This window comes from Myotis daubentonii, chromosome 5 (assembly GCF_963259705.1).
Source record: "Myotis daubentonii chromosome 5, mMyoDau2.1, whole genome shotgun sequence".
Classification (NCBI taxonomy): domain Eukaryota; kingdom Metazoa; phylum Chordata; class Mammalia; order Chiroptera; family Vespertilionidae; genus Myotis; species Myotis daubentonii.
Window position 1 is genome coordinate 29,554,148 of NC_081844.1, and position 16,920 is coordinate 29,571,067.

General features: G+C 42.8%; 1 protein-coding gene across 1 annotated transcript; it reads left to right on the forward strand.

The window, feature by feature from the left end:
* The first annotated feature begins 12,310 nt into the window (after positions 1 to 12,310).
* On the forward strand, positions 12,311 to 14,753 carry LOC132235112 (ATP-dependent RNA helicase DDX3X-like). Its single transcript, XM_059696935.1, is given in 3 exon segments — positions 12,311 to 13,064; positions 13,067 to 14,228; positions 14,230 to 14,753. Coding segments are annotated over 3 exon segments (2,022 nt in total). The 5' UTR covers positions 12,311 to 12,397; the 3' UTR covers positions 14,423 to 14,753.
* Positions 14,754 to 16,920: the final 2,167 nt, after the last annotated feature.

Below are 16,920 nucleotides of genomic sequence, written 5' to 3' on the forward strand. Positions count from 1 at the left end.
TAATTTTAATTATGCAAACGTGTCTACATAAATAAAAACAGGTAAGCTAACTAACTTGTCAAGTTTTTAATATACACATTCAGAAAACCTACTTTATTATATAATGAACTTTCAGCTTTAACAGACACCCCCTTGTCTGAATTAGTCTGTTATATTGAGGTTTTACTGTATGGTTTTCCTCAAAAAATTAAAAACAGAACTAGATTATGACCCAGCAATTCCACTTCTCAGTATATATCCAAAAATATCCAAAACACTAATTTGAAAAGATATATGAATCAATCCCTGTGTTCATTGCAACATTATTTACAATAGCCAAGATATGGGAGCAACGTAAAGTGCCCATCAATAAGATTAGAGGTAATAGGGCTATGGGCTCAGTTCCCAAAATGGGGTGTGTAGAAAGCAGCCCATCAATGTTTCTCATCAATGTTTCTCTCTCATAGATGTTTCTATCTCTCACACCCTCTCCCTTCTTCTCTCTCTAAAATCAATAAACATATTTTAAAAATAATAAAATAAATAAGAAGTAATACCAGCCATGGCCAGGTAGCTTAGTTGGTTACAGCATTGTCTGGATATGTCAAGGTTGTGGGTTCAATCTTTGGTCGAAGGGAAGAGAACATTAAGAAGCAACCAATGAATGCATAAATTAAATAAGTGGAAAACAAACTGAGGTCTCTCTGTCCCCCCTCCCTCTCTCTAAAATCAATCAATCAATCAATAAAGGGTAGCACATCTTAGGACAATGGAAACTAAGGAGAAAATAAGCAAATGGGACTACATCAAAATAAAAAGCTTCTGCACAGCAAAAGAAGCCATCAACAAAAAACAAGACAGACCACTGCATGGGAGAACATATTTGCCAATGTTACATCCAATAAGGGTTTAATCTCCAAAGTTTATAGGAAACTCATACATCTTAACAAGCCCTGCAGGGAGACTTTTGCTGGATAGCCTCAGGCAAAGGCTAGATTAGCACCTCCCTAGAGATCCAGGAGCCAGGAAGCCCAGAGGTCAGAGTGGGACCATCCAGTTTGCAGCTCCTTGGAACCATAAAAGACACACTCAGGGGGCAGACTCAGTGAGCACCAAAGTCCCATCGAAGCAAGTCTAGCCCCAGAGGGGTGCCTCCAGCACAGAAGTTCTCCCACTGCAGACACAGCTGATTCCCACAGCCAATTGGCCTGGAGGTCAATTCCTCCCAGTGTTACCTACAACAATCAAGGCTTAACTATAACAAGACTGTGCACAAAGCCCACAAGGGGGTGCACCAAGAGTGTCCACCTCAGGTAACTGGGACACTTAGCACAGAAAGGCACTCTATTGACAGACCGAAGCATAAAAATTGCCGAGACAAAGAAACAGGACACAAATGACAGAATTGGAGGAAAGCAAACTGTTGGATATAGAGTTCAAAACCACACTTTTAAGGTCTTTAAAGAACTGTCTAGAAGCCGCAGATAAATTTAATAAGGCCTTCGAAAAGACTGGTGAGACCGCCGATAAATGTAGTGAGATCTTCAAGAAGACTGGTGAGACTGCCGATAAATGTAGTGAGATCCTCAAGAAATCTAATGAGACCCTCGATGTTGTGATAAAGAACCAACTAGAAATTAAGCATACACTGACTGAAATAAAGAATATTGCCCTAACTGGTTTGGCTCAGTGGATAGAGCGTCAGCCTGCGGACTGAAGGGTCCCAGGTTCGATTCCAGTCAAGGGCATGTACCTTGGTTGCGGGCACATCCCCAGTAGGGACTGTGCAGGAGGCAGCTGATCGATGTTTCTCTCTCATCAATGTTTCTAACTCTCTATCCCTCTCCCTTCCTCTCTGTAAAAAATCAATAAAATATATTTTTTAAAAAATGAATATTATACAGACTCCCAACAGCAGACCAGAGGAGCGCAAGAATCAAGTCAAAGATTTGAAATACGAAGAAGCAAAAAACACCCAACCGGAAAAGCAAAATGAAAAAAGAATCCAAAAATACAAAGATAGTGTAAGGAGCCTCTGGGACAGCTTTAAGCGTACCAACATCAGAATTATAGGGGTGCCAGAAGATGAGAGAGAGCAAGATATTGAAAACCTATTTGAAGAAATCATGGCAGAAAACTTCCCCCACCTGGTGAAAGAAATTGACTTACAAGTCCAGGTAGCGCAGAGAACCCCAAACAAAAGGAATCCAAAGAGGACCACACCAAGACACATCATAATTAAAATGCCAAGAGCAAAAGACAAAGAGAGAATCCTAAAAGCAGCAAGAGAAAGAAAATCAGTTACCTACAAAGGAGTACCCATACGATTGTCAGCTGATTTCTCAACAGAAACTTTGCAGGCCAGAAGGGAGTGGCAAGAAATATTCAAAGTGATGAATACCAAGAACCTACAACCAAGACTACTTTATCCAGCAAAGCTATCATTCAGAAGTGAAGGCCAGATAAAGAGCTTCACAGATAAGGAAAAGCTAAAGGAGTTCATCACCACCAAACCAGTATTATGTGAAATGCTGAAAGGTATCCTTTAAGAAGAGGAAGAAGAAGAAAAAGGTAAAGATACAAATTATGAACAACAAATACACATCTATCAACAAGTGAATCTAAAAATCAAGTGAATAAATAATCTGATGAACAGTATGAACTGGTGATTATAATAGAATCAGGGACATAGAAAGGGAATGGACTGACTATTCTTGGGGTGGGGGGTGTGGAGGTGAGGGAAGAGATTGGACAATAATCGTGCACCTATGGATGAGGACAGTGGGTGGGGAGTGAGGGCGGACGGTGGGGTGGGAACTGGGAGGAGGGGAGTTATGGTGGGAAAAAAAGAGTAACTAATGTAATAATCTGAACAATAAAGATTTAATTAAAAAATAAAGTATAATCACTATGCTGAAACTAATATAAAGTAACATTGAATTTCAACTGTAATTGAAAAATAAAAAGTGATAATAAAGCAAAAAAGAAGAAAGCATTCATTACATTAAGAATAAAAATACTTACCTAGGTAGACAATGCTAACCAGAACAAATTTTCTCTGATCGCCAGCAAGCAATTCCTCCTTCTGATGTGTTGGCTAGGGACCTGGGGGGAGGAAGTACTGATACATTAAAAACCTTCAACAGCCAGGCTGGCGTGGCTCAGTGGTTGAGCATTGACGTATGAACCTGGAGGTCAGGGTTCAATTCTGGTCAGGGCACATGCCCGGGTTTCGGGCTCAATCCTCAGTGTGGGGCATGCAGGAGGCAGCCGATTCGTGATTCTCTCTCATCATTGATGTTTCTCTCTCTCTCTCTCTTCCTCTCCCTTCCTCCCTGAAATCAATAACATTTTTATTTTAAGAAAATCCTTCAACAAACATTTGTTGAATAAATAAATAAGTGAATTTTAAAAAGTGTTCTCTAATCTCACCCTGGTAAGTCAATTCCTTTGCACCTTCATGTCTTGGAATATTAATGAGCAATGGTATTTCATCTTCAAACTTTCATTATCTCTCTGAAAGTTTGATAATGAAGGGTTTCACTCAACCTGAGTGTCCTCATAGTTTTTATTATTGGTGTATTTAAATATCATTTATTCTAAAATAAAATCTTTCTAGGAAGAGGACTTAAACTTGCTCGGGAGTCTTTTGTTCTGTTAACTCTATTTCTTCAGGGGTTGGTTCTTTTCTGCTGTTGTGGAGTTCGTGCTGTCTCTTTCCCAGTGTAGATTTTGGTCACTTGCCTGGTGACTCTTAGTTGTCTGCTCATCTTTATGTTTGAAAATTTCAGCTCTCCTGCCCATTCTATTTGCTATAATTTGACTCAGGAAGGGAATGCTGGCAATTTGATATTTTATATCCACTAACTTAGCCTCAGGGCAAATTAAACCATTGGATCAGCTTAGAATATGCACCAAAACAGAGGGTAAACCTAACCCAGCCGGCTCCTGTGTTTCTTTCTAAGTAATCACCTTGATAAATGCCCCAGAACTTCCTCCCATTTTTCTGAATCCACGACACTACATGTGGAATTTCCTAGAACTGCCCCAGCTTCGAGCTCATGGTTTCCTCTCGTTTTATTTCTCACTAATCCTGATCTTGTCTGACTCATCTTAAATTAATACTTCTAATTTCTATTCACAACACAGTGGGGGAGGGAAGGGGAGAGAGCAGTAACGAAGCAAATGGTATAAAAAGTAACAATCAGTGAATCTGGGTAAAGATTTTACATTGTTCTTTGTACTCTTCTTATTCATGTAACATTTCTTCTAAATTTGAAATTATTTCCTAATTCGAACTTGTTTTTAAGAAGCTGTCTGTTGAGGCGATGCCAAGGTCTTCACTTGTCATTAATTTCTCAGGCCACACTAATTCGACTGTCCACTCACTGAGTATGGTCGTTATAAAACCACCCCTGAGTCTGATGATTCAAACCAGTAAATATTTTCACTTCTCATCTTAACTAACTCTCAACAGTGTCAGACACCATCGACCATTACTTCCTTCTTGAAACAGATTCCTTGGGGTACTGTTCCTCTCCTTCCTGTCCAGCTGCTCCGGCTCAGGCTTCTGTGCAGCCTGGCCCCTTACCTTACCATTACTTATTGGAGATCTTAGACCCTCTCATCTGTATGTCTGTACTTGTTCTTCTAACAGACCTCTTCCTTGCACCAAACGTCCATTATGTAAATACACCAACAAATCTCAAATTTCCATTCCCAGACAAAGAGTTTGCATAGCCACTGAATCAACTCAATATTTCCAAACTGTCCCTTCAAAAGCACTTGAAAATTCCACATATCCCAACGTGACCTGTGATCTTTAGAGTCCCCCAAATTCATAAATGCTTCCACTCTCTATCCAATTGCATGAGCCAAAATTCTTGGCTTCTCCATCTCAACCACATTCAAAGCCTTGCCAAGTCCTATTCCTTTTATCGTGTATCTTTTATTTGCATTTGTTGCCACTCCATCTTCAAAGCCACACTCCATTTCAGACCTCCCACTATCTCTCATTGGGGTGATTCCATGGGCCTCCTTGCCTCCATTCTTTGCCACCTGTGCAAACTCTACACCCCTGACAGAGATCTGGTTCTAACGAGCTAATCTGACTGCTTGTCTTCTTCGCACTCTATCACCCTCAGGATAAAGCTTTGGGCTGGCATCCACAGCCACATGGTTTGACCCTCTCATTTCCATCTCCACTGCTGTAGCCACTCTCCTCCCTCTAGCCTTCTGTACATGCTGTCTTCCCTGCCTGGAGCTCACTTTCTAAATCCTCTCTTGATGAACTTCATCTTCCACATATTGGATCAAATGCCTGGCATGCACGCGCGCGTGCACGTGTACACACACACACACACACACACACACATTGTGCTATTAGCTGACTTAATACTCCCAAAAGCCCATGAGCTGCAAAGTTTGTTTCCATTTTACAATTGAAGACACTAAGCCCAGAGACACGAAGGCATTTGCCCAAGGATTCACAGCTTAGCTAGCAATGGCAGGATCAGGGCTGGAACTCAGCTCTGTGGGACCCTAAAATGCCTGTTTTGTATGAGCCAGCAATCCCAGCTCTGGGATTATACCCAAAAAAATTAAAATCAGGGTTCCAAGAAGGTATCTACACTCCCATGTCCACTGAAGTATTATTCACAATAGCCAAGATCTGGAAACTACTAAATGTCCATCAACAGATGAGTGGATAAAGAAATAAAGGAAATGTGATACATCCACATAATGGAATGTTATTCAACCTTAAAAAAAAAAGGCCCTAACCAGTTTGGGTCAGTGGATAGAGCGTCAGCCTATGGACTCAAGGGTCCCAGGTTTGATTCTGGTCAAGGGCATGTACCTTGGTTGCGGGCACATACCCAGTAGGGAGTGTGCAGGAGGCAACTGATCGATGTTTCTCTCTCATTGATGTTTCTAACTCTCTATCGCTCTCCCTTCTTCTCTGTAAAAATCAATAAAACATATTTTAAAAATAAAAAAATAAATAAGGAAACCCTGCCATATGCAATAGCATGGATGAACCTTGAGGACATTATGCTCAGTGAAATAAGCCAGAAGGACAAAGACAGTAGGATTTCACTTGCTAGTATATGAGGTCTCTAAAATAGAAGCAGGGAGTAGAATGGTGGTAGCCAAAGCCTGGGGGAGGGAGGAGAGTTGTTAATCACTGTACAATATCAGTTAGGAAAGATGAAGTTCTAGAGATCTGTTGCACAGCATTGTGCCTATAATTAGCAATACTGTACTGGACACTGAACTTTTTGTTAAGGCAGATCTCACATTAAGTATCTTTAACACAAGTTGTTGTTGTTGTTAATCTTCTTCCGAGGATATTTTTTTCATTGATTTTTAGAAAGAGTGGAAGAGAGGGAGATATGAGGAGAGAGAGAGTGAGAGAGAGAAAGAAATGTGGATGTGAAAGAGACATATCGATGGTTGCCTTCCAAACATCCCGCAACTGGAATAGGGCTCGAACCTGCAACCCATGCCCTTGACTGGGAATCGAACCCAAGACCCTTCAGTGCTCGGGCTGGCACTCTAACTACTGACCCACACCGACCAGGGCAACACAATTTAGTTATTTATTTTTTAAATCTTTATTGTGGAAAGTATTACATAGCACCCCCCCTAAATCCCCCATTAACCTCTTCCAGCCCACTCCCATCTCCCCTCTACCCCAGGCCCTCACCACCCCATGTCTGTGTCCACGGGTTATGTATATATGCATAAAAGTTCATTGATTGATCTCTTCCCACCCACCCTCACCTACCTTCCCTCTGAGTTTCAACAGTTTGTTCATGCTTCTATGTCTCTGGGTCTGTTTTTGTTCATCAGTTTATTTGGTTCATTCGATTCCACATATGAGTGAAATCATGTTATACTTGTTTTTCTCTGACTGGCTTATTTCACTTAGCATGATACTCTCCAGGTCTACCCATGCACAATTTTTTTAAAAAAGTATACTCTGCAGACACATCTCCACTCCTTCCTCACTGGACAGCTGCCAGCACACACATAATGCCATGAGAAGCTGTGTCTTGATCCACATTCCAATCCCTTAATAAATGCCATAATTTCTAATCCCAAGCCTTGGAAGTCAGAAATTTTTTGAAAACCAGAATTTGCAATGGTAATGTGATATATGTCGCATATTGAGAAATAGCGTATACATATACACATATTGGTCTCTGTCCTGGTTCAGTCCACAGGGCTCCTAAACCCTTGTAAATTCCATAGTAATACAAACACAAGGAGCACCATTTGGTCCAATGAGGCAACTCTGGGTAGGCTCCTGGGTGACTCCTGGGTGGGGGCTGTCACCAGAAAAACCAAGCCATGATTCAAAGCCAGGAAATTTCAGCTTCCACCCCCTGCCCTCCAGGGGAAAGGAATGGAAATGGAGTTAATAACTGATCGTCCCTACGTGAGGAAGCCTCCATAAAATACTGACAGCAGGGGGTTCAGGGAGATTCCAGGTTGGCGAACACATCCACACAGGGAAGATGACGCCTCCAAACTCCTCAGGAACGGAAGCTCTTGCACTCAGGACCCTCCCAGACTTCTTCATCTGGCTGTTCACTGTATTTTCTCATACCCTTTGACACACTGGTGAATGTAAGCCAGTGTTTCCCTGAGTGCCGTGAACTCTCCAGAAAATTAATTGAACCCAAGAGGGGATGCTCATTGGAACCTTTGATCTACAGCTGGCTGATCAGAAGCACAGGTTGCATAACCTGGGCTTTCAACTGGCCTCTGAAGCGGGGATGGGGAGTGGGCGCGGGGGGCAGCAGTCTTGTGGGACCGAGCCCTTCGGTGGGATCTGATGCTATCACTAGCTAAATGGTATCAGTATTAGTTGAATTCTTGAACACCCAGCTGGTGTCTAAGAATTATTTTTTGGTGTGGGGAAAAACGTCTACGTATTAGGTGTTCTGAACTGTCAGAAGCAAAGTGTTTTGTGTGGGTAGCAAAGGAGACTTGCCGGAGAGAAACACACACTTAGGAAGAAGTGGGTTTTTCCCAAACAGGAAGGAAAAAACCTGAGAGTTTTAACTTTACACATATATTACCCCACCAGGGGTTTCTGGGGCAGCCCCCAAAATCCAGCCTACTAGTGCCTCTGCTTTATGAGTACTTTGGCTAAGGAATAAAGAAAAACCATAAACCTATTCCTATCAGGAGTGCCAAAGGAGACTGGGGTGTGGGCAGGGCTGGTACCTTCTGAGGGCTGTGAGGGGAGGATTTGTCCCAGGCCTGACTCCTTGTCTTGTAGATGGCCGTCTTCACACTTACATGACAGAATTCTCCGTGTGTGTGTGTGTGTGTGTGTGCATGTATGTATCTCCAAATTTCCACTTTCTAGAAAGACATCAGTCATATTGGATTAGGATAGAGTCCGGTGACATCATTTTAACTTAAGTACCTCTGTAAAGATCCTGTCTCCAAAGACAGTCACATTTTGAGGTCTTGGGGCTTAGAAATTCAACATATGAATTGGGGGGAGGGCGTGGTTCAACCTAAATTTTTATGTATACTATGAGGTCACTGGGAAGTGACCAGGGTTCAAGGAAGTCTGCTCTAGACCTTATACAGTCCACCACTCTACCAGTTATTGGATATGTGACTTGGGCTAACCTCCCTGGGCCTCAGTTGCCTTGCCTATAAAATTAGAATAAAAATAGAATAGTACAGGCACAAAAACAGACATATAGACCAATGGAACAGAACAGAGACCCCAGAAACAGCCCAAGATATTATGCTCAATTAATATTTGACAAAGGAAGCAAGAGCATACAATGGAGTCAAGAGAGTCTCTTCAGCCCTAACCGGTTTGGCTCAGTGGATAGAGCGTCGGTCTGCGGACTGGAGGGTCCCAGGTTCGATTCCAGTCAAGGGCATGTATCTTGGTTGCGGGCACATCCCCAGTAGGGGGTGTGCAGGAGGCAGCTGACCGATGTTTCTCTCATTGATGTTTCTAACTCTCTATCCCTCTCCCTTCCTCTCTGTAAAAAATCAATAAAATATATTTTTTTAAAAAGAGAGAGTCTCTTCAATAAATGGTGTTGGGAAAATTGGACAGATACATGCAAAAATATGAAACTAGATCACCAATTTATACCATACACAAGAATAAACTCAAAATGGATAAAAGACTAAATGTAAGACTGAAAACCATAAAAATCTTAGAAGAATCCATAGGCAGCAAAATATCAGACATATATTGTAGCTATATCTTTACCGATACATCTCCTGTGACAATGGAAACTAAGGAGAAAATAAACAAATGGGACTACATCAAAATAAAAAGCTTCTGCACAGCAAAAGAAGCCATTAACAAAACAACAAGAAAGCCCACTGCATGGGAGAACATATTTGCCAATGTTACATCCAATAAGGGTTTAATCTCTAAAATTTATAGGGAATTCATACAACTTAACAAAAGGAAGATAAACAATCCAACCAAAAAATGGGCAAAGGTCCTAAATAGACACTTTTTGAAAGTGGACATATAGAAGGCTAAGAGACATATGAAAACATGCTCAAAGTCACTAATCATCCAAGAGATGCAAATCAAAACAACAATGAGATACCACCTCACACCTGTCAGAATGGCTATCATCAACAAATCAACAAATGACAAGTGCTGGCGAGGATGTGGAGAAAAAGGAACCCTTGTGCACTGCTGGTGGGGATGCAGACTGGTGCAGCCATTATGGAAGACAGTATGGAGTTTCCTCAAAAAAATTAAAAATTGAACTCCCATTTGACCCAGTGATCCCACTTCTAGGAATATATCCCAAGGAAGCAGAAACATCAATCAGAAAGGATATATGCACACCTATATTCATAGCAGCACAATTTACAATAGCTAAGATTTGGAAACAGCCTAAGTGCCCATCAGCAGATGAGTGGATTAAAAAGCTGTATTACAGACAGAAACCAAAATGGCTGCATAGGTAAACGCCTGAAATTGCTGCCTCGCACAACCACTTCAAAAATACAACTAAGCCCTAACGGATTTGGCTCAGTGGATAGAGCGTCAGCCTGCGGACTGAAGGGTCCTGGGTTCGATTCTGGTCAAGGGCATGTACCTTGGTTGCGGGCACATACCCAGTAGGGAGTGTGCAGGAGGCAGCTGATCGATGTTTCTCTCTCATCGATGTTTCTGACTCTCTATCCCTCTCCCTTCCTCTATGTAAAAAAAAAAAATCAATAAAATATATTAAAAAGAAAAAAAAGAATATACATATATATATAATATGTATACATATTATATTTTTTTAAAAAAAAAAATACAACTAAAAGACAAAACAGACATCATCCAGAATCACAGGAAGCCTGGTTGAGTGGAAATTCTACAACTAGAAGGAAAGAGAAAAGCACACTGAGACTCAGAGGAGGTGTGGAAGTAAAATGCAGAGGTACGGAGGCGCATTCAGAAAGGGCTGGCAACTGAAGATGCGGTTGTCTTTTTCAAGCGGGAGGGAGACACAAACTCCCAACTGCTCTGATTCCAGTTCTGGGTGAGTCTCTGGGGACCCAGACTCATATGGAGAGAAACTGGACTGTCTAGCATCGGGCAGAACTCGAGGGCGACTTTCTCTCAGAGGTGCTTGCAGCAATTACCAAGGGACACTGAGACCCAGGGTCTCTTAGGGCAGGGCTGAGGATCAGCCATAGCTGCTTGCTCCACCCAGTTGATTCCCTGAGACCCCGCCCCACCCAAGCTGTGTGCAGAGGCTTTTGCATATGAATGGCCTGGCCCTTTGCAATCTAAAATTACATAACAAACTGCAGCTAGGCCAGACAGACCCAGAACTTCCGAAAGAAGGCCCAAGGCCCCACAGCAGCTTGCATTGCTTCACAGCTGGGCCTCATCTGGGCACCTCCAAACCCCAAACAAAGAAGAGGAATCTACAGATCTTTCCATAGCTCCTGCTGGGTAGCCTCAGGCAGAGGCTAAATTAGCACCTCCTTAGAGATCCAAGAGCCAGTGTACCCAGTGGTCAGAGTGGGACCATCCAGATCACAACTCCTCAGATCCATAAGGGACACACTCAGGGGGCAGACTCAGTGAGCACCAAAGCCCCACTGAAGCAAGTCTTGTCCCATAAGGGTTTCTCCAGCACAGAAGTTCTCTCACCATAGACACAGCTGATTCTCACAGCCAATTGGCCTGGAGGTCAATTCCTCCCAGTGATACCTACAACAATCAAGGCTTAAGTACAACAAGACTGTGCACAAAGCCCACAAAGGGGTGCACCAGGAGTGTCTACCTCCAGTAATTGGGGAGGCTGAGCCACTGGGCCCTATAGGACATCTAGCACAGAAAGCCACTCTGTCAACACAGGGAAGCAAAAAAATGCAGAGGCAAAGAAACAGGTCACAAATAACAGATATGGAGGAAAGCAAACTACTGGATATAGAGTTCAAAACCACACTTATAAGGTTTTTCAAGAATTTTCTAGAAACCGCCAATAAATTTAGTGAGGCCCTCGAGGATATGAAAAGGACCAACTAGAAATTAAGCATACACTGACTGAAATAAAGAATATTATACAGAGATCCAACAGCAGACTAGAGGATCGCAAGAATCAAGTCAAAGATTTGAAATATGAAGAAGCAAAAAACACCCAACCAGAAAAGCAAAAAGAATCTAAAAATATGAAGATAGTGTAAGGAGCCTCTGGGACAACTTCAAGTGTACCAACATCTGAATTATGGAGGTGCCAGAAGAAGAGAGAGAGCAAGATATTGAAAACCTATTTGAAGAAATAATGACAGAAAACTTTCCCTACCTGGTAAAAGAAATAGAGTTACAAGTCCAGGAAGCACAGAGAACCCCAAACAAAAGGAATCCAAAGAGGACCACTCCAAGAACACATCATAATTACATGCCAAGAGCAAAAGACAAAGAGAGAATCTTAAAAGCAGCAAGAGAAAAACAGCTAGTTACCTACAAGGGAGTACCCATACGATTGTCAGCTGATTTCTCAACAGAAACTTTGCAGGCCAGAAGGGAGTGGCAAGAAATATTCAAAGTGATGAATACCAAGAACCTACAACCAAGATTGCTTTGTCCAGCAAAGATATCATTCAGAATTGAAGATCAGATAAAGAGCTTCACAGATAAGAAAAAGCTAAAGGAGTACATCACCACCAAACCAGTATTATATGAAATGCTGAAAGGTATTCTTTAAGAAGAGGAAGAAGAAGAAAAAAGTAAAGATAAAAATTATGAACAACAAATACATAGCTATCAATAAGTGAATCTAAAAATCAAGTGAATAAAAAATCTGATGAACAGAGAGCCACAGTTCTCCCGTGAGAGGACCTTCGCGGTGAACCTAACTCACTCGCTCAGCAGCAGAAGACTCTGAGTTCCCGGTACTCTTCAGGGATGAGTCATGTGGCGGTGGGAAATGCGCTCAGGCTGGACCAGCAGTTTGCTGGCCTAGACATGAACTCTTCAGATAATCAGAGTGGAGGAAGTACAGCCAGCAAAGGGCGCTATATTCCTCCTCACTTAAGGAACAGAGAAGCTACTAAAGGATTCTAAGATAAAGACAGTTCAGGTTGGAGTTCCAGCAAAGATAAGGATGCATACAGCAATTTTGGAGCTCATGGTGATTCAAGAGGAAAGTCTAGTTTCTTCAGTGACCGTGGAAGTGGGTCAAGAAGAAGGTTTGATGATCGTGGAAGGGTTGACTATGATGGCATTGGCAGCCGTGGTGACAGAAGTGGCTTTGGCAAATTTGAACGTGGTGGAAATAGTCGCTGGTATGACAAATCAGATGAGGAAGATTGGTCCAAACCACTCCCGCCAAGTGAACGCTTGGAACAGGAACTCTTTTCTGGAGGAAACACTGGGATTAACTTTGAGAAATATGATGATATTCCAGTTGAGGCAACAGGCAGCAACTGTCCTCCACATATTGAAAGTTTCGGTGATGTTGAGATGGGAGAGATTATTATGGGAAACATTGAGCTAACTCGTTACACTCGCCCGACTCCAGTGCAAAAGCATGCTATTCCTATTATCAAAGAGAAGAGAGACCTGATGGCTTGTATGGAAAAACAGCGGCATTTCTTTTGCCCATCTTGAGTCAGATTTATACGGATGCCCCAGGCAAGGCCTTGAGGGCCATGAAGGAAAATGGAAGGTACGGGCATCACAAACAATACCCAATCTCCTTGGTATTAGCAACAACTGGAGAAGTGGCAGTACAGATTTATGAGGAAGCCAGGAAATTTTCATACAGATCTAGAGTTTGTCCTTGTGTTGTTTACGGTGGTGCCAATATTGGTCAGCAGATTGGAGACTTAGAACGTGGATGCCACTTGTTAGTAGCTACTCCAGGACGTATAGTGGATATGATGGAAAGAGGCAAGATTGGATTAGACTTCTGCAAATACTTGGTGTTGGATGAAGCTGATCGGATGTTGGATATGGGGTTTGAACCTCAGATTCGTAGAATAGTTGAACAAGATACGATGCCACCAAAGAGCGTGCGCCACACTATGATGTTTAGTGCTACTTTCCCCAAGGAAATACAGATGCTTGCTCGCGATTTCTTGGACGAATATATCTTCTTGGCTGTAGGAAGAGTTAGCTTTACCTCTGAGAACATCACACAGAAAGTAGTGTGGGTGGAAGAGGCAGACAAGCGGTCATTTCTGCTTGACCTTCTAAATGCAACAGGCAAGGATTCACTCACCTTAGTGTTTGTAGAGACCAAAAAGGGTGCAGATTCTCTGGAGGATTTCTTATACCATGAAGGATATGCATGCACCAGTATCCATGGAGACCAATCTCAGAGAGATAGAGAGGAGGCTCTGCACCAGTTCCGCTCAGGAAAAAGCCCAATTCTAGTGGCTACAGCAGAAGCAGCAAGAAGCCTGGACATTTCAAATGTGAAACATGTCATCAATTTTGACTTGCCAAGTGATATTGAAGAACATGTCCATCTCATTGGCCATACAGGACGTGTAGGAAACCTTGGCCTTGCCACCTCATTCTTTAATGAGAGGAACATAAACATCACAAAGGATTTGTTGGATCTGCTCATTGAAACTAAGCAAGAAGTGCCATCTTGGTTGGAAAGCATGGCTTACAAACACCACTCTTGCGGACGACCTAAGAGTAGTCGATTCAGAGGAGGATTTGGTACCAGAGACTATCAGCAGAGCAGCTGTGCCAGCAGTTCCAGCTTCAGCAGCAGCCACAGTGGGGGGGGGGGGGGGCGGCCATGGCGGCAGCAGAGGGTTTGGTGGAGGTGGCTATGGAGGCGTTTACAACAGCGATGGCTACAGAAGACATTACAACTCCCAAGGGGTTGACTGCTTTGCAGTAGGTCACCCTGCCAAACAAGCTAATATGGAAACCACATGTAACTTAGCCAGACTGTACCTTGTGAAGCTTTAAGAACTTGCAGTACATTACCAGCTGTGATTCTCCACTGAAATGTTTTTTTTTAAGGGAGCTCAAGGTCACACGAAGAGATGAACAATCAGCAGCCCTGTTCGGAAGGTGGTTTGAAGACTTCATTGCTGTAGTTTGGATTAACTCCCCTCCCACCAACCCCCATCCCAAATTGCATTTATAATTTGTGACTGAGGATCATTTTTCTGTTAATGTACTGTGCCTTTAACTTTAGACAACTTTTTATTTTGATGTCCTGTTGGCTCAGTAATGCTCAAGATATCAATTGTTTTGACAAAATAAATTTACTGAACTTGGGCTAAAATAAAAAAAATCTGATGAACAGAATAAACTGGTGAATATAATAGAATCAGGGGCATAGAAAGGGAATGGACTGACAATTCTCAGGGGGAAGGGGTGTGGGGGTGCGGGAAGAGACTGGACAAAAATCGTACACCTATGGATGAGGACGGGGGCGGGGGGGGCGTGGTAAGGGCAGGGGGGGTGGGAACCGGGTGGAGGGGAGCTATGGGGGGGGGGAGGAGAGGAACAACTGTAATAATCTGAACAATAAAGATTTATTTTAAAAATAATAAAATAAAAAGCTGTATTACATCTATACAATGGGATACTATGCTACTGTAAAAAAGAAAGAACTCTTACTATTTGCAACAGCATGGATGGACCTGGAGAGTAATATGCTAAGTGAAATGAGCCAACCCGAGAGGGATAAATATCACATGACTTCACTCATTTGTGGAATATAATGAACAACATCAACTGATGAACAAAAATAGATCCAGAGACATAGAAGCATTGAGCAGACCCTCAAACCTCAGAGAGAAGGCAGGGGTTGGGGGGTTAAGAGATCAACCAAAGAACTTGTATCCATGCATATGAGCATAACTAATGGACACAGACAATGGAGAAGGGGCATGTGCTGGTGAGCAGGAGTGGGTGGGGAGAGGTCAGTGGAGGAAAAAGGAGACATATGTAATACTTACAACAATAAAGAATTTTTTTAAAAAATAGGATAGTACCCTCCTGATGGAGGCCTTGCAAAGCAATTAGTTTCTTGGCCCAGTAAGCAGTAATAAATTTCAACTATGGTTATTGTTACTACTGTAGAATTCCATCTGCATTCCTTGAGTCTTGATAACATCCCACAGACACTTGGGACCCAAGCACTGTGGGATGCCCTCAGACTAACATAACCCAGAAAATAGGATAGTCTCTCAGATCCCAAAGCCACGAGGAAAGACACCAACAGCCTTGAGAACCTGCATCCTTGGGGACCACTATCTTAAAGGTCATTTGGCAGCACAGAACACAACCCTCCCCAGAAGGAAAATCATAAGATACTGAAGTTTCTCACTGCCCCCAAGGGGAGATACTAGATGTACTGGGTTGAAGTGTCCCCCCAAGATCATGTCCTCCATGGAACCTCAGATTATGACCCTTTTTGAAAATAGAATCTTTGCAGATGTAATTAAATTGTTTTAAATGTTTTTTTTATTGATTTCAGAGAGGAAGGGAGGAGAGATAGAAACATCAATGATGAGAGAGAACCACTGATCAGCTGCCTCCTGCATGCCCCCCACTGGGGATCAAGCCCACAACCCGGGCATGTGCCCCAACCTGGAATCAAACCCTGACCTCCTGGTTCATAGGTTGACACTCAACCACTGAGCTGTAATTAAATTAAGATGAGGTCATACTAGATGAGTGTGGGCCCTACATTCAATATGACTTGTCCTTTCAGGAAGAGAAGAGAAACAAAGACAGAGACACGCAGAATGACAAAGGCCATGGAAGAGAGAGGCAGAGATTGGAGTAATGCAGCCATGAAGCCAGGGATACCGAGGATTGTGGGCACCTACTGGGAGCTGGAAGAGGCAGGTAAGGAGTCTTCCTTAAAGCCTTCGGGGGAAGTATGGCCCTGCTGGCACCTTGATTTTGGATTTCTGGTCTCCAGAACTGGGGACAATACATGTCTGTTGTTTTAAGCCACCCAGTTTGTGGCCCTCAGAAACCGCAGGGTGGGGCAAAAGTAGGTTGACAATCATTTATATGGAAAAATAATACAATAGTTAATAAATAATAATATAAGAATAAAGCCTGTGTTTTGTGTACTTACAACTGTAAACCTACTTTTGTCCCACCCTGTCATAGGGTTTTCCAATAGGCATAGGGTTTCCCATGTCACCAAGTAGAAAACCTAAGTCCCTCCTCTGTCTCTCCAGGGTTCTGTGGTCTCACTTGTGAATTCCTATGCATCCTCCTCTTCTCTCTCTCTCTCTCTCTCTCTCTCTCTCTCTCTCTCTTTCTTGCTCTCTCTGCAGATGGGCCCTTTCATGCTTCTCTCTCCTGTAGAGGTGCGATTTCCTGACTAACACTGCCTGTGAGGTCAAGCCCGCCCACTCTGTGGAAATTGGCCCAGCTTGCGTCATGAGTCCACCCAATCATCTGTGCCAAGGGAAGGCATCACCTGGTGCCAAGGG